Consider the following 25,302-nt stretch of genomic DNA (forward strand, 5'->3'; position numbering starts at 1 on the left):
CTTTGTGATCTCAGTTTTAATCCCACAGATTCTGGTTAATACAGTTTCACTGCCCGTGCGATCTTCCTGTCTCTACTTAATAATGTCCCGATCATTAATTACTGACCATTTGTGAGCTTTGTTCACGGACGCGTTCATATTCGGCCACTTTGCTGTGTTTCGATAATAAAATCTGATTTAACGCACATTCATCATTTCTCAGTCACTCATATCCCGAGATCAAGTTTGTCCTCAATAAGTAATCAGCACATTATCTAGAAACCCCGGTGGTGTGGGAACCCTCAGTCTCACTCTTTGACACCTGACACTAAGATTATACACTCCGCTGTTGTCTCTCACCAATAGGGATCAATCTATAATCAGTGATGTGGTATCATTAGGAACATTGAGCTGAAATGGTTACAGAATGCTGTGAAAGAGGCTTTCTGTCCGCTGGTTATAGAATGTTTCAAAAAGGATAGAGAGTAAACCCGAATAGATGGCGGAATGTGAGAGCGAATCTGGAATTGTTACCACATGTGGAATAATACAATATGAAAAAGATTTTAAAATATTTGCGGTAAAACCGAGTTACCTATAAATGTGATGATCTATATTGAAGCCGCTCTGTGTTTTACAAATATATTGGCGGGATTTTCAAATTTGAAAAATCGTTTGCAGTCTGACAATTTCGCGCCGTTATTTTCCACCCTCATCTCCTTGGCGTCTCTGGATTGGCGAATTCCGCAGCTCTCTGATTGGTCACCTGAAGAGCACAATATCACCCAGTGCAGAGTGACCAATCACCAGTGACCCCCGGCACCATTCCTCCCGAATGTAGACATGGGGCTATTGTGGGCGGTTCTCAGCATTCTTCCTGAAAGTGTTTGTCAGATTGTGGTAATGTCTGGAAGAGGGAAGACCGGTGGTAAAGCTCGGTCCAAGGCCAAGTCTCGCTCCTCCCGGGCTGGACTGCAGTTCCCGGTGGGCCGTGTTCACAGGTTCCTTAAAAAGGGGAACTATGCTGAGCGTGTGGGTGCCGGAGCCCCGGTCTATCTGGCTGCTGTGCTCGAGTATCTGACAGCTGAAATCCTCGAGCTGGCCGGCAACGCGGCCCGGGACAACAAGAAGTCCCGCATCATCCCCAGCCATCTCCAGCTGGCGTTCCGCAACGACGAGGAACTCAACAGGCTGCTGGGAGGGGTGACCATCGCTCAGGGTGGAGTGCTGCCTAATATCCAGGCCGTGCTGCTGCCCAAGAAAACCAGCGCTCCGAGCACCAAGAGCAAGTGAAGCGGACTGACTTATATCTGCGAACCCAAAGACTCTTTTCAGAGCCACTCACTTTATCTGTGAAAGGGCTGCTTGCTGTTTGACAGGCGGCAATTTTATAATGCTATCGCTGCTTTGTGTTCACATAGAAAGAGGCCACTTAGCCCATCGTGTCAATGTCGGCCGAAAAACGACCCACCTATTCTAATCCCACCTTCCAGCATTCAGTCCGTCGCCCTGCAGATTACAGCACTTGAGATGCGTATCCAGATTCCTTTTGAATGATTTGGGGGTCTCTGCCTCAACTCCCCTTTCAGGCAGTGAGTTCCAGACCCCCATCACCCTCTGGGTGAAAATAAAATCCTCGTTTTCCCTCTAATTTTTCAACCAATCACTTTAAACATATGCCCCACAGTCACTGAACTCTCTGCTAAGATTCTTCACCTCCACTCTCTCCAGGCCCGCCAAAATGTTGTATATTTCAATCAGATCTCCCCTCAGCCTTCTCAGTACTGGATTCGGACATTTAGCTCCTCGCCTCTTGTGATATTTGTCAGGCATTTTAACAAGTCTACCGTTTATGCAAACGAAAGCTTTTGCAAAATGATCGGCTCTCTAATAAAGTGAACTGCTCCAGAGCACAGTTCTCTGATAACAGGTGATCGCAGCTCTTTGTTTTGCCGATTTGGTGGCTCTTAAAAGAGCCGTTGTGTTATTTGATGCCAAACTCAGTTCGGGGCAGGGTGAGTTTACGCGCGCTCTCTGCGAATTCGGCGGGCTAGCTGGATGTCTTTGGGCATGATGGTGACTCGCTCGGCGTGGATGGCGCACAGGTTGGTGTCCTCAAAGAGCCCCACCAGGTAAGCCTCGCTGGCCTCCTGCAGGGCCATGACTGCCGAGCTCTGGAAGCGCAGGTCTGTCTTGAAGTCCTGCGCGATCTCCCGCACCAGGCGTTGGAATGGCAGTTTGCGGATGAGCAGCTCGGTGGATTTCTGGTAGCGGCGGATCTCCCGCAGAGCCACAGTGCCGGGTCTGTAACGGTGAGGCTTCTTCACTCCGCCCGTGGCTGGAGCGCTCTTGCGGGCCGCTTTGGTAGCCAGCTGCTTGCGGGGAGCTTTCCCTCCAGTCGACTTGCGCGCTGTCTGCTTGGTTCTGGCCATTATGGTAGAAGATCAGGAACAAAGACACTGTAAATGTTGAGGCTGCTCCTGGACTGTCGATTTAAGACAGTAGAGGGACCGCCCTAGTGTTGTGATTGGATGCAGCCCCGTCCATCAGTCAAGTTTGAAACCAGCTCCGGGAAGTCAAAGGGCGGCGGGAAATGCTGGGCTCTGATTGGTTGAACTGTAACTGAAACTGAAACTTATTCAATTTCAAAAAGTCCGCCAATTTCCTTTGAGCAAACAAGGCAAAGATTAAAAAACACCTAATTTGGCGGGAAGAATTATAAAATCTCACTCCTTGTAGCTTTATTTCTTTCGACCTTGATCCCCCTCTGTGTCTTACAACACAGTTTGAATAGTGTTCTCTGGCGGGAATAAAGCGCCAGTCATTACTTACTATAACGGCAGTAAATCCCGCTTCGTGCCGGCAGTTCAGACCCTCACGAACAAATTATCAAATGCAACCGTTTAATTCATGACGCGTTCGATAAATAATGAAGAGAAAAAGACAGTGAAAATTCTGCGATCTGTAAATTTACTGAGAGAATGTAATGATGCATAAAAGCCGTTGTTGATAAAGATAAACAATATACAGATTACTTGATCTTATTAATTCAAGTTGCAAGGGCATTGCTCTCTATGTGAGGCTTTGGGTGGCTCTTAGAAGAGCCTTTGTGTTTGGTAGAAAGGGTGGATTTACTTAGCCGCCGAATCCATAGAGAGTGCGGCCCTGGCGTTTCAGAGCGTCTTGCGCTTGGCGTGCTCAGTGTAGGTGACCGCGTCTCTGATCACATTCTCCAGGAAAACCTTCAGCACCCCGCGGGTCTCCTCATAGACTAAACCCGAGATGCGCTTCACTCCACCACGGCGAGCCAGGCGGCGGATTGCTGGCTGTGTGATACCCTGGATATTATCACGAAGCACTTTGCGGTGCCGCTTTGCTCCGCCTTCGCCCAGTCCTTTGCCTCCTTTACCTCTTCCAGACATGACGCTTCTTCACTCAAATCGCTGCTGAATGAGAATCGAGCTGTTTCTGCTGCCTTTTTTATACATCCCGCCCGGACCTGTCTGAACAAGGGACAGACAGTGAGAGGAGGGGCGGAGAGGAAACTGAGTGACAGGCAGAGCAGAGAAATGTCTTTCATCCTCCACTTGCTCGAACCGCCAATCCAAAGAAAACATTTCTCAACAACAGAGCTCAGCACAAAGCTTCCAGACTCAGCCTTTATAGTCAAAGATAACAGAAACCCGCAGCTGTTAAATAAGGATCTGTTGCAATGAAAAGTTGGTCATCTACCCGCCTAAGCACAGTGCTTCCGATCACAAGTCACACACCTCCCCTCCCAGACGGATTGAGTATTTTACAAACACCTTACTTCAGCTGAATTAGAGAAACTCATGTATTGGGGTTTGAGTTGTGACGCGGGGGTTTCTCGCCAGTATTCCTGTGTTACAGCCTCTCACTCTGAATTAGTGAAACGAGCATGAACTGAGACTGTACCGAACAGATCCCCAGTTACAGTGAGGCCGGGTCATCCCTCTTGTTTTGTTGCAGAGAGTGGGGGAAGGGCTGAGTGTAGTGTATGTCAGTGTATCACCAGGGATCCTGCATTTACTTCCCATCATTTCTATGCGAAATGTGCATACGGCGGCGGGACAGGGATCATTTGATCGGGGGATCAGCTCTTTCCTGAGAGATGTGGGTGGCTCTGAAAAGAGCTTTTGGGTTCAGATGTCTACAAGTTTCCCGTGCAGTTTCACTTCTTTCCAGGGGCTGCTTTCTGAGCCTTTGCTGCTTTCGGTTTGGTCTTGCCCCTTGATGTTTGAACTTTCTTGAGCGCCTTTCCGCCCGTGGCACTCTTGGGTTTTTTGGACTTCTTCGGAGGAGACTTGTTCGGAAGCGCTGCTTTCTTCCCTGGGGATCTCTTTCGCGTTGCCGCCTTCTTGCTGGTCACTTTTTTGCCTGCTGCTTTCTTCGCTGCCGATTTCTTGGCTGCTAGTTTCTTGACTGGTAATTTCTTGGCTGCTGATTTCTCTGCTGTCAGTTTCTTTCCAGCTGCTTTCTTCACTAAAGTTTTTTTGGCTGCTCCTGACATCACTTTCCTTCCCACATTTCCCTTGGTTCCCTTCTTAGGGATTTTGAAGGAGCCGGAGGCGCCCGTACCGCTGCTCTGCACCAGGGAGCCTTTGTTCACATTCCGCCTGATACTTTGCTTGATTTGGGTCCTGAACTTCCCTACATCCACACCGCTCCTACCCAGAGCCTTCTTTATGGAGGGCAGTGAGGTCCCCCTGCGATCGGTGCAATCCGCCACAATCTTGAGGATCTTCCCGCTCAACGTGGGACCGGCTGACTTGTTCCGGGGAGCCACTTTCTTCTTCATGGGAGTCTTGACTTGAGCGACGGCGGCTGGAGGAGCCGTTTCGGCGGCTGCTGTAACGGTCATGTCCGGGACTCTGCACAAATTCTCTCTGTCAGTCAGATCTGGGTCAGATATGAAGCCGGTGGTGGCGGCACTGAGCAACTTAAAGGCAGTGAGCGGACGGGGGCGGAGACAACCTGCTGTCAGCTCCCAGCTCCTGCTGCCTCTCTGTGTTTCTCTCTGGTCCTAAACTCTCCAATTCCACTGAAATTCGGGTACTGCAGAGTCCCATCCTTCCTGTCTCTGACATCAGAGTGCTTGCTGTCCAAAAGTTTGCACTTGAAGTAAAGACTCCATTTTGACTGAAACCCATTTAATTGCTGCACTGAAAGTGCTCTCTCCCCGATCGCTGACATGTTCTTTACTTTTCGACTGAAATCTTGAAATAAACAAAGAAACTGCACTGAATTCTCACTTTGGGGACGAGAAGGGGAGCAATGTGCTTCTTTGACCAGAAAATCTTGTTACTTGACACAAGAGGGACTCGGAAATCCGGCGATGAGTCCGGACCCACAAACACAGTGACATTAGACTAACCCGCCAGCCACTTTAATACACTCTCTCTTACACAATATTCACATCTACACATTCTCATGCCAAACTGTTCGCTAAATGTAGAGTTCCCAGGACAGGTTTTGATCTCTCTGCTGAGGTAAATAGACCCTTCAGCTCCACGCTATTCAGGCCCTTCAACATTTTATACATTTCAATCAGATCTCCCGTCAGCCTTCTCTGTTCCAAGGAGAACAACCACAGTCTATCCAATTTTTCCTCATAGCTGCATTTTTCAGTCCCAGCAACATCCTAGTAAATCTCCTCTGTACCCGCTGTGGTGCAGTTACTGTAATGAGATGACCAGAACTGCACACAGGACTCAAGTTGTGGCCTAACCAGTGATGATAAAGTTCCAGCATACCCTTCCTCCTCTTATATTCTATACTTCGGATGATAAAGAAATGGATTCCATATGTCTTCTTCACCATATTATCACCCTACCCTGTTACCTTCAGGGATCCGTGGACTTTTACTCCAAGGTCCCTCACCTCCTCTGCACCTCTCAGTATTTTCTCATTAATCCTGTATTCCTTTGCATTGTTTGACCTCCCCAAGTGCATCACATCACACTTCTCCAGGTTGAATTCTATGTGCCACTTTTCTGCACTTTTGACCAGACCATAAACATCTTCCTCCAGCCCACAGCACTCCTCCTCGCTATCTACCACACGGCTAATACTGGTGTTGTCTGCAAACTTCTTGATCGTCTCCCTCAACATTTATGTCCAAATTGTTCATGTAGATCATCAAATAAAAACAGGGGACCCATTACTGAGCCCTGGGGAAAACCACTGGAAACAGCCCTCCAGTCTCAAAAGCAGCCATCAACAATTACTCTTTGTTTCCTGCCACTGAGCCAATTTTGCATCCACCTTGCTGCACTTCCCTGGATCCCATTAAATTTTATTTTATAAAGAGTCTGCATTTTGGGACCCTGTCAAAAGCTGAAATTCATGTAGAATCCATCAACTGCACTACCCTCATCTATCATCCTTTTTAAAATTAAATTATGTTGGTATGTGCCTTTCTAAGTGACAGTTTATCTTGTCTCTCAGAATAGATTTCAATAATTTGCCCACTGATGAGGTTAGACTGACTGGCCTGTAATTATTGAGGTGTCGGCTGAAATGTCAGATTCGTTTTATCTCGAAAGATCCGCCTGGGGAAACAGACGTTACAATCTCATCTCTCACTGATATGGTGCCAGAGGAAGACACATTATTAATCTCACAGTCCGGGAAAGTGTCAGAGAGTGAGGCATACAATGTCCCAAATGTAACTTTCTCTGCCCTGTTGAACTCTCTGTAATCTTTCAGCTCAAACCCTTCGCTATGACTCTCAGTGACAGACAGTTTCAATCTGATTAAATTGATCTGTGACTGTATCTGTCAGATATTAACTCCAGCTCCATTCCGGCAAACACATCGACTCCCTCGGAGGATCACTTTGAGAATTCGAGCTAATGAACAGGAAACATAGTGCAGAGAATGATCTCAAGTTGAGCTTGGTGAAGGGGTAATCTCCCAGCTGGAAACCTTCTCTAATCTTGCCCATAGTCCCGGTTCCATTGCTCAAAATCAGATAAAACTGAACTAGAGAAAGTTCCAATTGAATTTTGTTTTTCAAACTATTTTCGAATGAAGCGCATGCGCAGTACAGCCCCGCCTTCAGTTTCAGAATGAGGTATCTCCCAATTTCGACGGAGGGAAGGAGGAATTTCTTCTGTCAAAGCGTCATTAATCTTTGAAATTCTCTACCTCAGAGAGCAGTGGAGGCTGGGTTGCTAAATATATTCAAGGATGAGTTAAACGTTTGATCCACATGGGAGTAATGTGTTCTGGGAGCAGGAAGGTTAATGGAGCTGAATCCAGGATCAGATCAGCCATGATCTCATTGAATGGCGGATCAGACTCGAGAGACGGAATGGCCTACTCCTGCTCCTACTTCTTAGGTTCTTATGTTATAATGTCAGATGGAAATAGAAACCTGATCTGAACAAACATCCCTCAGGTATTCCCAATCTTGGAGCAGTGCAGATGTTGGATTGTTTCTGGATGTCACTAAATTGTTGTAAATCGGTCAAAACACCTGGTGAGCAGATGCTGAGATCTGCAGTGAAATCAGACACTGACATTCTTTGTACTTCTGGTGAGTATTTGTGGTTAGTCATAATGATTATGAATTGAAAGGTAACATTAATCTCTTTAATAAAAGCAAAATACTGCGGATGCTGGAAATCTGAAATAAAAACAAGAAACGCTAGAACCACTCAGCAGGTCTGGCAGCATCTGTGGAAAGGAAGCAGAGTTAACGCTTCGGGTCAGTAATAATGATTATTAATTGAAATGTTACATTAATTTATTTTCTCGCTTCCACCTCAACTGATCTTCAGTTACAAGAGATATTGTTCTTCCTTGCTGTAGGCAAATTCTTCAAGGGAACAGAATGAATGTGATGATTCCCAGGCACAAGGAAATGTGCAGTCAGCTCCTTGCAACACAGAGTAGGTATGTTATTACTCCCAGAGGCCATCAGTTAATTCCAGAGTCACATGGAGCAAAAGTAGTCAAACTCTCACTGATCCCAAGTTCAGAGACACATTTTCAATCCAGCAATCAAACAAAGCAGAAGAGACAGACATTGTTTCCAATCCATTCCAATTCTGTACTACTGAAAGTTAGGTACATCAATCTCAGTTCAAAAGCACACCCACGATCAGATTGAAAGGCACTATATCAATCTCACAAGAGGGACACATCCTGGAGACAGTAAGATAGAGAGTGAACCTTACCCTCACATACCTGAAACTGTGTGCAGTTCTGGTCACCTCATTACAGTAAGGATGTAATTGCACTAGAGCGGGTACTGAGGATGATTCCGAGTATGTTGCCAGGACTGAAAAAATACAGCTGTGAGGAAAGATTGGATCGGCTGGGATTATTCTCTTTGTAACAGTGAAGGCTGAGGGAAGAGCTGATTGAAATGTTGAGAATTTTGAGGGATCTGGACAGAGTGGAGGTGAAGGGTCTATTCACCTTAACAGAGAGGTCGTTGACGAGGGCCATAGATTTAAAGTGATTGGTAGAAAAATTAGAGGGGAGATGAGGGAAAGAAAATCACCCAGAGGGTGTTGGGGGTCTGGAACTCACTGCCTGAAAGGATAGTTGAGGCAGGAACCCTCAACTAATTCAAAAGTACTCTGAATATGCACCTCAAGTGCCATAAGCTACAGGGTTCAGGACCAAATCCTGGAAGGTGGGATTAAGTGACCTCTTTCTGTGCCTTAAACTTTCTATGATTCTATGAAACTGATGATTTAAAAAAACATACCCAAATACAGTAAACAGACAGACAGAGTAAAATTCACATTTACAAATTATTAAAGTGTTAAAGTAAAGATTAAAACCTCCAGCCACAGAAGGGAGACTGACAGCTACAGAGAAGAAAATAAAACCACTCACATGCAAGAGACTGTCAGATAGAGAATAACACCAGATTCACCTAACTGAAACTGCAGTTACCAAGTAAGACACATGGACACATACCAGAGACTGAGCGGGACAAAGAAAACTCAATTCTCCAATAAGAGAAATTGAATTGTAGGAATAACACACAAACTTGTGTAGCATACGTTGATAGCTGCAGAACAAAAGAAAATGTTCACACACACCTATCAGGAACTGTAAGCTGCAGATTAAAACACACAGACCAAAAATCGAAAGGTTCAGAGAAAAGCCCCATATCACACACTAGAGTTTGAAAGATACAGAATAAACGCACAGTGTTATATCTTAACTTTACAGGTACAGCTTAAAAGAGACACATACCAGAAACCAACTGGTGCAAAGTAAAACTCACTCAAGTAACAGAAACTGACAGGTAAAGATCCAAAACCAGAATCATATACAGAAAATGGCAGGTATAGAATAAAACAACAGTCACATGTAGGAAGTTGGCAGGTGAGGGGGGCGGGGGATGGGTGGGGGGAAACACCTTCATGTTCCATTAACTGACAGGTAGCAGAGTAAAATAAACATTCATATACTATCAATGGACAGGTGCAGAATTAACATCTCATTCACTTAATAGAATCTAAAAGGTGCTGCAGAAAGCACATAATCAAATTCCAAAGATTGAAAGATACAGAATAAACCCACATTCAGATACCAGAAACTGGCAGGAACAGAACCCACATTCCATTCACAGAAACAGATAGGGACAGAACAGATGCAACAATCACATACCAGAAACTGACAGGGAAAGATAAAAACCTTCACACATTTCAGAAAGTAACAGGTGCAGAATAACTGCCTCCCTCACATATGAGAAACTGACAGATACAGATTGACACCCAGACTCGCATACTAGAAAATAACAGGCAAAGATTAAAATCTACATTTGCATATCAGAAAATAGCAAATGCAGTATAAAAGCCACACTCAACTACCAGAGACTGACAGACACAGAGTGAAATCCACAGTGAATTCCAAGAAATTTACTGTTAGAGAGTGAAAATCTCTCATCCATAACTGACAGGTACAAAGAAAACCCAACACTTGCACTTCACACACTGACAGATACAGAATAAAACACACACATAATTAAGATGATTTATATACCAGATACTGACAGATACAGACTAAAACTCAAAGTCACTTTACATAAACTGACAGAGACAGAATAAATTCAGCAGTCACAGACCAGAGAATGAAATGTACAAAGTAAACCTCACAGACACATGTCAGAAACTGACATGTACAGATTAAAAATCACACTCACATTCTAGATAATGTAGAGATGTGGTGTACAATCCACACTCAAAAGCCAGACTGAAACACGTACTTGTGTACCAGACCGTGACATAGACAGGCTAAAAACCTGACGTGCACATTAGAAATGTAAATGCACAGGTTAAAACTTAAATTTACAAACCAGACAATCAAAGATAAAGAGTAAATATCACTCATATACAAGTGAGTGTTAGATTAACAGTCAAACCCACATTCACATGCAATAAACTGAGGGGCACAAGTTCAAGACACACAAACAAACATCAGAAACTGAAAGATACAGAATAAGATGTTTCTCACATAAAACAATGTGACAGGTACAGATAAACCCACACTCAAAATCAGAAACTGACAGAGATAAACTATAGACTAGGGATTGAGAGATATAGAATGAAACTTATACCCGTATCCAAGGAACTGAATAATACAGCTAAAGAAGTGAAAAAAAAAACACTCACCCACTAGAAAATAAAACCGCACTAACATATAGAAACTGACAGGCATGAAGCAAACCCACTCACCAGACGCCTAATACAGAAAAACACAACAGAGACTGAGAGGCATGAAAGAAAAGCAACACACAAATACCAGAAAGTGACAATTACAGTTCCATACTGCAAAGTACAAAGGAAACAAGGTAAAAAACAACACTCACGATTCTAAGTTAGACTGATGTGGAGTAAAATCTAGATGCAAATACCAGAGATTGACTGGTACAGATATAAATCTCAATCACATAAGAAAGTGAGAGGTGCAGAGTAAACCCCACAAACAGGGATCAGTATGTAACTGGTACAAAGTAAAATTCAAACCAACTTTTCAGAAACAGACAGGTAATGAGAAGAAAAAGACACAAACACAAATACCAGAGTATGAGGGTTACAGAGTTAAATCCATGCTCGCTTTTCAGGAATTGCCATGTCCAGATTTAAAAACGTCTCATTCACACTGGAAACTTACAGACACAAAGGAAATCCCACACTCACACGTCAGAGACTGACAAATACTCAGAAAAAATTCCTTGCAAACAGAGACTGACAGGAACAGAATTAAGCATACCATCAAGACAAACAAATGGCAGATTCAGCATAAATCACAAATTCTCATTGCAGAGACTGACATGAACAGAGTTAAATGAACACCTATTGAGCAGAAATTAACAATTATCCTTTAAATGTACAGTCACAGAATAGAAACTGTCAGTTCAAGGACGAAGTAGATTCACAGAACAGATTGAAATATACAATAAGAACCTCATACTCAAATACCAGAAGCTAATAAGTACACAGTAAAACTGATAATGACATACCAGACACACATAGACAGAGAAAAACAATATCACATCACAGAATCTGACAAGTACAGAATAAAATGTAAAGTAGCATATCAGAGATTGACAGGAAAAGCACTACCATAAAGAAACAGGTACAGAATAAAGGCCAGACTCACAAGTGTGATATTTATAGGTACAGGGAAAACGTTACACTCACCAGAGACATGCAGAAACAGAATAAAACCCACATAGACATAAAGTAACTCAGAGGTACATAGCGAAATACACATTCAGATGCCAGAAACAGACAGGGAAAGTAAAACATATACTCACAAATCATGCACAGACAAATACAGAGTAATAGCAGCATTCACATTACAGAGACTGACAGATGCAGGTTAAAATCCACAATCAATTACCACAAACAAAAAGGTACAGAATAAAACAGATATTTGCATTGCAGTAAATGACAACACGCTGGGTAAAATCCACATTCACATATCAGAAATGAAAGGGTGAAGAGTGATCCCACATTCACTCGCCAGAATAAAGAAGGTACAGTGTAAATGAAAGCAGAAAATGCTGGACATACTCTGCAAATCTGGCAGCACCTGTGGAGAGAGGGAGACTGTTCACATTTCAGATCAATGATGTAAGGCCATTGACCTGAAAGGTTAACTCTGTTTCTGTCTCCATAGTTGTTGGCAGTCCTGCTGAGTGTTTACAGCATTTTCTGTTTTTAAATTCCAGCATTCACAATATTTTGCTTTGTATTATGTGCAATGTAAAGAGCTTTCTGCTATTCCAGAAATTGACAAGTACAAAACAATGCTCATTCTCACATAACAGATAGTGAGAGATTCAAACCAAAACCACTGTTCACTTCAGCAGAAACTGACAGGTACATGACAAAACCAACACATACATACCAGAAGCTGATAGATACATAATAAAACCCACACTCACATCAGAAGTTGGCAGGTAGATTGAAGCACATGCTCATACATCGGATACTGACTGAAAAGAGTTAAACCCACACTCATATCAGATGCAGACAGGTACACTGGAAAGCACACATGTGCTTATCAGTAATTGACAGATACAGAGAAAAACCCACAGTCACATTCCACATTCTGAGATAAAGAATGAATCCCTCACTCTCATACCATACAAAGAGGGAAAGATAGTTGGACAGATCTAGATGTGTAAGAGTTCCTTCATTGTTCCTTAAATATAAACAAACAGATCCTGTCTTTCAGAATGACAGATGTGGAATGACTTCCAAACTCATACTGTACCAGTGATGAACAGACACAGAACAAATGTCATTCATATACACACATTTATGATTATTTGTCGTGTATGTTTATGGGATGTGAGCATCTCTAGGAAGGCCAGTAATTGTTGTCCATCTCTCATTGCCCTTTAGAAGATGGCGTCGAGTGGCCTTCTTGCTCCCTCCAGTCTTTGTAATGTAGGTAGACCCAAAGTGGCGTTCGGTAGGGAGTTGCAGAATTTGGACTGAGTGATGATGCAGGAATGGTGTTACATTTTCAAGTCAGGATGACATATGAACTGGAGATGAACTTGCAGATGGTAATGTTCTCATACGTTTGCTGCCTATGTTCTACTTGGTAGCAGATGTTTGAAAGGTGCTGTTCACGGTGCTTCCTCAGGTTGATGCAATACATCTTGTAGATGGTACACACTGTGCATTGCTGGTAGAGGGAGTAAATGGCTAATCTGGTGAATGGTAAACCAATCAAGCCTGCTGTTTTGTCTTGGATGGTATAGAGTTTGTTGAGTGTTGTTTGGGTGCACACATCCAGGCAAGTGGGGAGTAATCCATCAGACTTCTGACTTGTGGCTTGTAGGTTGTGGAAAGTCTTTAGGAGTTAGGACGTGAGTTACTAACCACAGAATTTCCGGCTTCTGACCAGCTCTTGAAGTCATAGTAGTAATATGGCAGGAAAAGAATAAATCCTGCAGTCATTTCCCATAAAGTAACATGCACAGAATAATGGACATATTAAACAAGATAGTGACAGGCCTAGGACACAAGCCACAATCACTAATCATAGGCTTGTGGATATAGAATAAAACCCACAATCATATCCCAGTAACTGAGAGATACATAGTAAAATCCACATTCATATGTCAGGAACAGAAAGGGAAAGTTAAACACTTGCTGACAAATCTGACACAGACAGCAAAGACTGTGTACATGAGGACATTTAACAACCGGGAGCTGAAACTCTGGGACAGGCTCTATTGTCACTGTGTTTGTGTGTCCGGTATAATCGCGGCAGCTCCGTGTCTCTCTTGTTTCGAATGAAACGATGAAGATCGCCACTCGTTATTACTCACATTGACCGCGGGTTTCACTCTGGTTAGACAAACCTTTGCTGGCTGAAATGAATTCTACACGGTCCCAGCAAACACACCGACTTCCTCCTTCCTCCCATGTTTCTGTCGGATTGTTTTGAGAGGAGGGTCTCAATAATAACAAACACCCTGCAGGGAGAGACGGCAATTTGAACATCTATATGGGATCAGCTCCCGGCTTTCTAGGTTATAGATTCCCTCCACCCCTCCCCACCCTCCTTCCACCCTAACCCCATGTTCAGTTTCATTGTTCACACATTGATGAGGGTGAAATGGGGAAAGTTCCCATTGAGTTTTGTTGCAGAGATCTGCGCACGCGCGATATAGCCCCGCCCACGCTGACGTCATGGTGAGGTGAAGAGCACATGCGCTCCCCTTCCCCCAACACTGTCTCTGAGCGTCATTCAGTGAGTGAGCGGAAGATTGTTTCAATCAGCTGCGAATGGAGACATCCGGGTCCCGGGGTAAGTGAACAAACAACATCTGCTTCCAGCAGCAACACCAGGTTTGGGAGCGAGTCTGCAGATGTGTTCAGAGATTAACATTGAATAGCGGGAAGTTCAGCGGGAGTCGGGGACTGTGTGGAATGTACACTAGAGGCCTGGATACCCGAGTCCAACCCGAGAGGGACCCGAGCACATGCGTCCGCCTCGGCTCGGGCCTAGCTTGCGGCTCCGGCTTTCGGGCTCGGGTCCAGTTCGGGTCGGGTCGGACACACTCGGTCAGTCTCTGCTGGTCAGTATTGAAATTTAAAAAAACTGACCGGAGCTGGGAATGCGGGTCGGAGCTGAGTCTGTGCAGTGAGCCGGTGCCGTCACTTTGCCCTCATCACGCATGCGCTGCAGCTTCTTGCAGGTTTGGTGTCTGGAAGGGAAGTGAAGGGATGGTCGGGTCGGGCTCGGGTCCGCTGTGGTTCGGTCAGGTACTGTGTGTGTGTGTAGACTCGAGTCCTGACAGTGAACAGGTTATTTTTTTAATATAAATACTGTATATTTTAGAATCATTTTGTAATAATTAATCACTCAGAACATTCCTGCTCTTTGCATCTCAGCTGCTCACTGGGTAAACTTGCAGCAAGTATTTCAACCAGTAAAGCAGGAGTCCAGGTAATGTATAATGATATTTACTGAGCCTTCAGGCAATTGCTGTGTTTATTTTACGCAATACAGATACTGGTAGAGTATGGCACAACTCCATGGGTTTCTGTTTAACTCATGACCAAACAATCACTGACTTTGTGGCTCCAATCTTCATCTTTTTAAACAACCTTTCAAGTCCGATTAATAGTGCGTTTGTCCGAACCGAGCCCAAGAGCTCCACCCGGAAGAGTGACCAACCCAAACCTGACACATGTCGTCAGATCCTGTTGGGTTCGGGTCTGGTAGCAGGCCTTTAGCAGGTACTGGTACTGGGACATGGAGTGAGTCAGGAGAAGAGAGAGGTATTTCTCAGGCAGTGTCTGGACAGGGTGAGAGAGACAGAATGAGAAGAACTCATTATTGAAAATCATTGCTGCTTTCTGTCTCCAAACTGTAATGAATGTTCCCAGTTCAGATCCAGAGTCTCTCTGTTCATTGTTATTGGACAGTGAACAGCAGAAAGAAATGGCTGCACTATAACGATGCGGCGGTTTTTAAAAGACGAGGTGAGAAGTTTAAGGGCACATTTTAAACAGTGTCTGCTTGTTTTCCCTTCAACAATAGGACGTGGAAGTCGAAATCTGACTTAAAGCCTGGCTGCCTGACCCAAACACGATTACACCCGACTACATGTGTCCAAAGGTGATTTTACACTACAGTACACTATGGATGTAAAACAAATGCTGTCTACTGGAGAATGTTTAGCAGTGGAAAGTCCTGTAGCTGGAAAATGTAAATCTTCCGTGTGGGAACATTTTAATGTTGTTGCTTTCCGCAAGAGTAAAAGTTCAAGTGGATTTGTACAATGTAAATCTTGCAAACCTCCACTAAAATATCACAGCAAAAAGACAGGAAATTCATCTTTGCAGCGGCACACTGTAAAAGGATGTACTCGACCCACAGCAGGGCCAAGTCGGTCAGACTTAACTTCCTTTGTACGGACAAGAAAAAAAACATACCCACTCACAAGAAATCAGAAATTATAGACAAATGCGTGAGTTTCTGTTGCAAAGATATTCGATCTTTCCAAACTGTCTCTGGTGAAGGGTTTGTTGAGCTAGCACAAGAGCTTATCAATGTGGGTGCGACATACGGTCAAGTAGAGAGGGAGCTCCCTCCACTTTATACATAGAGAGGGAGCTCCCTCCACTTAATACATAGAGAGGGAGCCCCTTCCAATTTATACATAGGGAGCGATCTCCCTCCACTTTATACGTAGAAAGGGAGCTCCCTCCACTTTATACATAGAGAGTGAGGTCCGTCCAATTTATACATAGAGAGGGAGCTCCGTCCACTTTATACACAGAGAGGGAGCTCCCTCCACTTTATACATAGAGAGGGAACTCCCTCCCCTTTATACGTAGAAATGGAGCTCCCTGCACTTTATACATAGAGAGGGAGCTCCGTCCAATTAATACATAGAGACGGAGCTCCCTCCACTTTATACATAGAGAGGGAACTCCCTCCACTTTATACGTAGAAAGGGAGCTCCCTCCACTTTATACATAGAGAGGGAACTCCGTCCACTTTATACATCGACAGGGAGTGCCGTCCCGTTTATATGTTGAGGGGGAGCTCCCTCTAATTTATACACCTGCCATGGTGGAATTTGAGCCTCTGTCCCAAGCCATTAGGTTGGGCCTCTGGATTACTTGACTAGTGATATTATCACTATGCGACTGCTTCCTTAATGGATATGTACTGCGTCCGTCCCCTAATATCACTCGCAGTAGTTTTTAGGCTGTTGCTCTCAACATGGTCCCGATGCAGAGACTCAAAGTTCACATTTTAACTGGGAAAAGGCAGGAACAGAGTGAAACGGGATTGCTTTTGTCCCTGGATTCAGTGTTCAGTGCAGACAGATCAGTTACATTTACAATGGAAACGCCAGCAGTGAACAAGGTCAAGACAATAATATGGAAAATATAAATTACGCCACTAGTAATTGTAGCAGCCATGCTGCATGAGTACAGATTTCAGGTTTATTCCCGAGAGAGGTCTTCCTCAGAAAATTTCATTGACATTGAATTGATTGTGTTTTATCTACCACATTATTTCCATCAGAGTCAAAGCTGCTGATGTAATGTGTTTGTTCAGGTGAGTGTAACTAATAGCAATGATCAGGGGTATAACCGTGTCAGTGGAGACGTATCCCCTGTATAAATCAGGACCCATTGGAATGGATCAGCTCAGAGTCCCCAGTGGAGCTGTGGATTCCAGGCAAATAGAAGTCCCTGCTTCTCACAGAAATGGGATATCCAGTAATGCATCAGATAGAAGACATTTACTATCCTGTACTTGAAGCAATTGGAGTTCCTGGTAAGCAAACATCTCAGATGTTAATGGTGTAAATCGATGTTAACTGTGCTGCTGTACTGGGTATTACTTCCCTCTGTGTGTGTGTTACACAGCTGCCTGTTCTTTTCCAGCAATTTACTGATGGAATCTCCTCATTGTCTACTCTTTCAGGAACTGCATTAAGTATTTAATGGTATTGTTTTAAGTAACTGTGGCATTGTTACTTGATTATTCTGTGTATTGAATGCATTGGAATGAGATGTTTCAGTGAGGATCAATAATCAGACCATCAGGAGTTTTTAACATTTTTATGATGTGGATCTCACCGGTCCTGGAATATTTTGATGATTTTTTTTTCAGTGATTGATAATGAGACATCTCACAGTCTCAGTGTTACAAGGGGACAGAACAATGTTCTCCCTCGCCAATAACATGTCTCAGTTTAACTGGGATTTCAATGTATTTAATGATTATCACTGTCATTAAATATGCTTTCATTCCTTGTGTGTCTGACTCTGCTTCAGAGGCCTGGCTACTGAACTGCGTTTGCTGCTGACACTTTCACTTCTCCTTCTCTGCTTCACTGTGGACCTTCACTGTCACTGGACTACATTGTAAAATAGCATGTATTGATGTGATGTTTTAGTGGTTATCACGCTATCAGTTGGAATCAAGAGTCTTTCCATTTATCTGTAGATTATCAGCCTTCGCAATCAAACAATCCCACAATCTACCAGATTACTTGATAATTCCAGGACAAGGAATTTCTATGATTGTGACATTTGGCTGGAAGGAGCTTTCGATCCTGTTTATTCCATGTATTGTAGATGAAGTGAAGAGTGTAGGTGAACAGGTGGAGACTTGTGTGGTCTGTAGATACATTACATTATTCACAGAGGTTTCACCATTGAACAAACCTACTCAGAGAATAGAATCATTAAACCTGGGGCTGGTGTACAGAACACAGATGCAGAATGTTATGAATAAATCATATGTGAAAAGCAGCATTCAGCAACAATTTACAGGGTGTGAGTACTCCAGAGAGATAGTGAAGGAGAAATGGTGCAGGGAGAACGAAACCGAGGGAAAAAGAAAAGCAGAAGGAAAGAGAAAGTGAAAGAAGCAGCAGTGTGAATAATTCACTATCATAAAGTGCTGGAATGTGCAGAACGATTAGTGAGAGAAACTGTGAGTTGAACTTGTCTGTTGTCAGATTGTGTTCATTTTCCTGTTGGACTTGATCCTCTGTGTTGATTTTTGTCAGGTCCTCATTTTGTTTTGTCGCAAGTTCCTCTTCCTTACTCAGTGACTGAATAAACAGAATAGAATCAGTTAATCACTGATTGTAATTCATTATTTAAATACTGCACTTTAAAATCTCTGTGACTGCTGAATTCAATAAAGAGCGAGGTTGATATCAGAAATATATTTAAATTTATATTTAATAGCCTGTACAAACTAAATATAATGACTATATAGTATAAACAATGAACGGTTCTGCAACACCAAGAACCACAGGGATTATTGTTTGAATGTATGAATTGAGTTGTATTACTGGGATCTATAGATTAGATTTCCTCTAACACTCTGCTGCAGTCTCTCCCTGTGAATCTCAGCCTCTCCTCTCACTGTATTGAATCCTCAGTCTCCTCATCCATTGCTTCAGTTTATCCACTTTCCCAAACCATCTGCTCCAGTCTCCCCTCCTGCTCCAACATCTCCTTTCCATGGAATTTAGAAGGTTATGGGGTGATTTGATGAATGTTTTCAAGATAATAAGGGAAACTGAACGGGTGGACCGAGAGTAACAATTCCCACTTGCTGCGGAGTCAGGGGCTTGGGGGCATAGTCTAAAAATCTAAACGCAGTCTAAAAACCTTTCAGGAGTGAAATGAAGAAAAACTTCAACACACCAGGTGTGTTATCAGTTTGGAACTCTTTTCCACAATCAGCAATTGATGCTGAGGCACTTGTTAGTTTTTAAATCTGAGTTTGATAGATTTTTGTTAACTAAAGGTATTAAGGGGCAAAGATAGGTACATGGAGTTAGATCAAACATCAGCCAGGAGCTCATTGAATGACAGAAGAGGGTTGAGGGGCCACATGGCCTCCTCCTCTTCCTCTGTCCAATGACAAATATCTTGCGATCACTCTCTGTGTCTTGGTCTGTGTCTCTCTCTTTGTCTCTCTTTCTGTCTATCTGACTCTCTCTCTCTCTCCTCTCTCAAATATCTGTGGAAATGCACAAACATTAGTCAGCCATTTTAGGCTGGTTCTCGGTGGCCATTTTATGTTACCACAACACTGGGACATTTATGCCAGAGATATAATTCAATTTTATATCCCATTCCTGGGGGCACAATCTTAAATCGAAATGAACGCACTTAACAATCACTTTTCACACTCATTCAATTCCAAACAACTTAATAGACTCATGCTTTCAACATTAAAGCCAGGCAACAAAGAGTTAACGACAGTCATTTGTACAGAACACGAGCTGCACAGCCCAGACATTCAATTCATTCGTGGACGCTTCCAACATTCACACATTCGAATCAAAGACACAGTAACTTGCTTTTACTCTAACACATAGTCTTTTATTTCACTCTGCCATAAACTTAGTGAATGCTTTTTTTCTTTTTGTCACCACTCCATTTGCTTTGCGGCAGGGTCGTGGGGATTCCAAACTGAGTCAATCATCTTTCCTACTAACCTTTTGTGTTTCTCTGCCAGGTGGCAGGTAAGGGACCCCTCCGGTCCCCACTCGTGCTCCATCTTTTCACGGGCCATGCTTGGGTAGGATTAGAACCGTTAGAATCTACTCTCAGAGGTCCGCTTTCAAACTAGCGCAACTTGTAGTAGACCGTCTCCTGGCTAACTGTCGGATCACAAGTCTGTCAGAATTTCACACAACAAGATTATGATATATATATACGCATACATATATTCCAAACCCTTCTCGACAGTGCCTACGTATCTTAACGAACTACCTACCACCGTTTGACCATTGCTCAGATCCTGTTCACAAGCTTGGCATTCATCGGTCGCGAAACACCACCCGACCCCGGGATAAGCTTTAAAGATACTCACCCGGTATTCCTGAGGGCATCAAGTGACTGCCGAATCCTGTTCTCAAGTTCGGGATCAGGCTCCAGCCAACTCCCCCTTGGCCCCTTTGTTGACCCCGCCCACTTGATCCTGGCCGTCACGTGGGAATCAGTCCTCTTAATTCAGGCTCAGGCTGGTTGATTGGGATATCGGGGTCGCAGAAGAGTTGACTTACACCTTATCCTGCCGACTACGCCAATTATTAGCGGGAATGAATCTAGAAGAATCACTCGACACTCAGGTCTGCTCCAATGTCAAAAGTTTATTTAGTTACGCCAGCGGGGAGCAGGTCACTGGGCTGTCCAGAATACTCTCCACCGAACAAAGGAAAATCATCAATACTTATACATTTTCAAACAGTTACTCAGCCCATTCTGGCTGGACATGGTCCAATCACAACGATTATAGATCATATACATTGATTATTAGAGCCAATAGAAGTAGTCACGAGGCATGGAGGGGCTGCACAACCGGCCAATAGACAGATAGGGGATTACTCATGATGTTTTCCATGTACGCTCACCATCTTAGCTTGACCTCGTTACAGGCTGGTACCTTTGTCAACATTCCACAAGGACATCTGCTTTCCATTTAATGAGTCTTTGTTTGAATTTATGTTTACTCAGCTCCTGTGTGGCATGTGGTCACGTTGGCTAAGCCCCACGATGCCTGGCAACCTCTTCATTGTTCACGAAGATTATACATTACTGGTTACTCAAAGAACATTTAAACAGCATGATATTTACTGCAGTTGCCTCTACGCTTGTGAATACCCTACAACAATATCTTCACAGGGAGAGTCACTGAGTGGGTCTTTTATTATAGTATCTCCACAGGGAGAGTGACTGAGTGGATCTGTTATAGTAGTATCTCCACAGGGAGAGTTACTGAGTATTTCTGTTATTCTAGTATCTCCACAGGGATGTCACTGAGTGGGTCTGTTATGATAGTATCTCCACAGGGAGAGTCACTGAGTTGATCTGTATTACAGTATTTCCACAGGGAGAGTCACCTTGTGTATCTGTTATTATTGTATCTCAACAGAGAGAGTCACTGAGTGGGTCTGTTCTAAGAGACTCTCCACAGGGAGAGTCACTGAGTGGTTCATTTATTAAAGTATCTCCACAGGCAGAGTCACCGAGTGGGTCTGTTATTACAGGATTTACACAGGGAGAGTCACTGAGTGGTGCTGTTATTATCATATATCCACAGGGACAGTCACTGAGTGTTTCTGTTATTAGAGTATCTGCACAGGGAGAGTCACTGAGTGTTTCTGTTATTAGAGTATCTCCACAGGGAGAGTCACTGAGTCACTGAGTGTTTCTGTTATTAGAGTATCTCCACAGGGAGAGTCACTGAGTGGGTCTATTATTATAATATCTCCACAGGGAGAGTCACTGAGTGGGTCTGTTATTATAGTATCTCCAAAGGGGAAGTCAGTGAGCGGGGCCGTGATTATAGTACCTCGACAGGGAGAGTCACTGAGTTGATCTGTTATTATAGTATCTCCACAGGGAGAGACACTGAGTGGGTCTGTTATTACAGGATTTCCACAGGGAGAGTCACTGAGTGTGTCTGTCATTAGAGTATCTCCACAGGGAGAGTCACTGAGTGGGTCTGTTATTATAGTATCTCCACAAAGAGTCACTGAGTGGGTCTGTTGTTGTAGTATCTCCACAGGGAGAGTCACTGAGTGGGTCTGTTATTGTCGTCTCGCCACAGGGAGAGTCACTGACTGGGTCTGTTATTAGAGGATTTCCACAGGGAGAGTGACTGAGTGGGTCTGTTCTAACAGAATCTCCACAGGGAGAGTCACTGAGTGGTTCTGTTATTAAAGTATCTCCACAGGGAGAGTCACTGAGTGGGTCTGATATTAGAGTGTCTCCAGAGGGAGAGTCACTGCGTGGGTCTGTTATTATAGTATCCCCACAGGGAGAGTGACTTGAGGGTCTGTTGTTGAAGTATCTCCACAAGGAGTGTCAGTGAGTGGGTCTTTTATTATAGTATCTCCACAGGGAGAGTCACTGAGTGAGTATGTTATTATAGTATTTCTCAAGGGGGAGTTACGGAGTAGTTCTGCTATTATAATATTTCTAAAGGGAGAGTGACTGAGTTGGTCTGTTATTGTAGTATCTCCACAGGGAGAGTCACTGAGTGGGTCTGTTATTATTGTATCTCCACAGGGAGAGTCACTGAGTGGGTCTGTTATTATAGTATCTCCACAGGGAGAGTCACTGAAAGGGTCTGTTCTTATAGTATCTCCACAGGGAGAGTCACTGAGTGGGTCTGTTATTATAATATTTCCACAGAGAGCGTCTCTGATTGGGTCTGTTGTTGTAGCATCTCCACAGGAAGAGTCACTGAGTGGGTCTGTTATTATAGTATATCCACAGGGGGAGTCACTGAGTGGGTCTGTTATTATAGTATCTCCACAGGGAGACTCACTGAGTGGGTCTGTTATTAAAGTATTTCCACAGGAAGAGTCACTGAGTGTGTCTGTTATTATAGTATCTCCACAGGAAGAGTCACTAAGTGGGTCTGTTGTTGTAGTATCTCCACAGGAAGAGTCACTGTGTGAGTCTGTTATTAAAGTTTTTTCCACAGGAAGAGTCACTGAGTGTGTCTGTTATTATAGTATCTCCACAGGAAGAGTCACTGAGCGTGTCTGTTATTAAAGTATTTCCACAGGAAGAGTCACTGAGTGTGTCTGTTATTATAGTATCTCCACAGGAAGAGTCACTAAGTGGGTCTGTTGTTGTAGTATCTCCACAGGATGAGTCACTGAGTGTGTCTGTTATTATAGTATCTCCACAGGAAGAGTCACTGAATGTGTCTGTTATTAAAGTATTTCCACAGGAAGAGTCACTGAGTGTGTCTGTTATTATAGTATCTCCACAGGAAGAGTCACTGAGTGGGTCTGTTATTATAGTATCTCCACAGGGAGAGTCACTGAAAGGATCTGTTCTTATAGTACCTCCACAGGAGAGTCACTGAGTGGGTCTGTTATTATAATATTTCCACAGAGAGCGTCTCTGATTGGGTCTGTTGTTGTAGTATCTCCACAGGAAGAGTCACTGAGTGTGTCTGTTATTATAGTATATCCACAGGGACAGTCACTGAGTGGGTCTTTTATTATAGTATCTCCACAGGGAGAGTGACTTGAGGGTCTGTTGTTGAAGTATCTCCACAAGGAGTGTCGGTGAGTGGGTCTTTTATTATAGTATCTCCACAGGGAGAGTCACTGAGTGGGTATGTTATTATAGTATTTCTGAAGGGGGAGTTACGGAGTAGTTCTGCTATTATAATATTTCTAAAGGGAGAGTGACTGAGTTGGTCTGTTATTGTAGTATCTCCACAGGGAGAGTCACTGAGTGGGTCTGTTATTATTGTATCTCCACAGGGAGAGTCACTGAGTGGGTCTGTTATTATAGTATCTCCACAGGGAGAGTCACTGAAAGGGTCTGTTCTTATAGTATCTCCACAGGGAAAGCCACTGAGTGGGTCTGTTATTATAATATTTCCACAGAGAGCGTCTCTGATTGGGTCTGTTGTTGTAGTATCTCCACAGGAAGAGTCACTGAGTGGGTCTGTTATTAAAGTATTTCCACAGGAAGAGTCACTGAGTGTGTCTGTTATTATAGTATCTCCACAGGAAGAGTCAATGAGTGTGTCTGTTATTATAGTATCTCCACAGGAAGAGTCACTGAGGGGGTCTGATGTTGTAGATTCTCCACAGGAAGAGTCACTAAGTGTGTCTGTTATTATAGTATCTCCACAGGAAGAGTCACTGAATGTGTCTGTTATTATAGTATCTCCACAGGGAGAGTCACTGAAAGGGTCTGTTCTTATAGTATCTCCACAGGGAGAGTCACTGAGTGGGTCTGTTATTATAATATTTCCACAGAGAGCGTCTCTGATTGGGTCTGTTGTTGTATCATCTCCACAGGAAGAGTCACTGAGTGGGTCTGTTATTATAGTATATCCACAGGGAGAATCACCGAGTGGGTCTGTTATTATAGTATCTCCACAGGGAGAGTCACTGAGTGGGTCTGTTATTACAGCATTTCCACAGGAAGAGTCACTGAGTGTGTCTGTTATTAAAGTATTTCCACAGGAAGAGTCACTGAGTGTGTCTGTTATTATAGTATCTCCACAGGAAGAGTCACTGAGTGGGACTGTTGTTGTAGTATCTCCACAGGATGAGTCACTGAGTGTGTCTGTTATTATAGTATCTCCACAGGAAGAGTCACTGAATGTGTCTGTTATTAAAGTATTTCCACAGGAAGAGTCACTGAGTGTGTCTGTTATTATAGTATCTCCACAGGAAGAGTCTCTGAGTGGGTCTGTTATTATAGTATCTCCACAGGCAGAGTCACTGAAAGGGTCTGTTCTTGTAGTATCTCCACAGGGAGAGTCACTGAGTGGGTCTGTTATTATAATATTTCCACAGAGAGCGTCTCTGATTGGGTCTGTTGTTGTAGTATCTCCACAGGAAGAGTCACTGAGTGTGTCTGTTATTATAGTATATCCACGGGGACAGTCACTGAGTGGGTCTTTTATTATAGTATCTCCACAGGGAGAGTGACTGAGTGGATCTGTTATAGTAGTATCTCCACAGGGAGAGTTACTGAGTATTTCTGTTATTCTAGTATCTCCACAGGGATGTCACTGAGTGGGTCTATTATTATAGTATCTCCACAGGGAGAGTCACTGAGTTGATCTGTATTACAGTATCTCCAATGGGAGAGTCACCTTGTGTATCTGTTATTATAGTATCTCAACAGAGAGAGTCACTGAGTGGGTCTGTTCTAACAGACTCTCCACAGGGAGAGTCACTGAGTGGTTCTGTTATTAAAGTATCTCCACAGGCAGAGTCACTGAGTGGGTCTGTTGTTATAGTATTTCTCAAGGAAGAGT

At 43.6% G+C, this 25,302-nt stretch overlaps 2 protein-coding genes and 1 long non-coding RNA gene across 4 annotated transcripts in view; 1 reads left to right on the forward strand and 2 right to left on the reverse strand.

Moving 5' to 3' along the window:
* Window positions 1–25,302, reverse strand: part of LOC137381200 (uncharacterized) — a 493,787-nt gene that overhangs the window by 56,881 nt on the left and 411,604 nt on the right. The gene's annotated exons all lie outside the window — the stretch shown is intronic.
* Window positions 883–10,748, forward strand: LOC137381198 (histone H2A.J-like). 2 transcript variants are annotated; one of them, XM_068053579.1, is made up of 2 exons: window positions 883–1,264; window positions 10,741–10,748. In XM_068053579.1, exons 1-2 carry the CDS (start codon window positions 883–885, stop codon window positions 10,746–10,748), a joined length of 390 nt encoding a protein of 129 aa, XP_067909680.1. The 2 variants fall into 2 exon arrangements, with proteins under 2 accessions (XP_067909680.1, XP_067909679.1); XM_068053578.1 differs by lacking the exon at window positions 10,741–10,748 and having other exon boundaries at window positions 883–1,272.
* LOC137381199 (histone H1-like) lies at window positions 4,172–4,861 on the reverse strand. Its single transcript, XM_068053580.1, has one exon. The coding sequence runs from the start codon at window positions 4,859–4,861 to the stop codon at window positions 4,172–4,174; it is 690 nt and encodes a 229-aa protein (XP_067909681.1).

Source organism: Heterodontus francisci, chromosome 21 (genome assembly GCF_036365525.1).
Source record: "Heterodontus francisci isolate sHetFra1 chromosome 21, sHetFra1.hap1, whole genome shotgun sequence".
Lineage (NCBI taxonomy): Eukaryota > Metazoa > Chordata > Chondrichthyes > Heterodontiformes > Heterodontidae > Heterodontus > Heterodontus francisci.

What these genes read in the sequence shown, in the direction of transcription:
- LOC137381198 (XM_068053579.1), top strand. Translation starts at nt 883, where the DNA reads ATGTCTGGAAGAGGGAAGACCGGTGGTAAAGCTCGGTCCAAGGCCAAG.
- LOC137381199 (XM_068053580.1), bottom strand. Translation starts at nt 4,861, where the DNA reads ATGACCGTTACAGCAGCCGCCGAAACGGCTCCTCCAGCCGCCGTCGCT.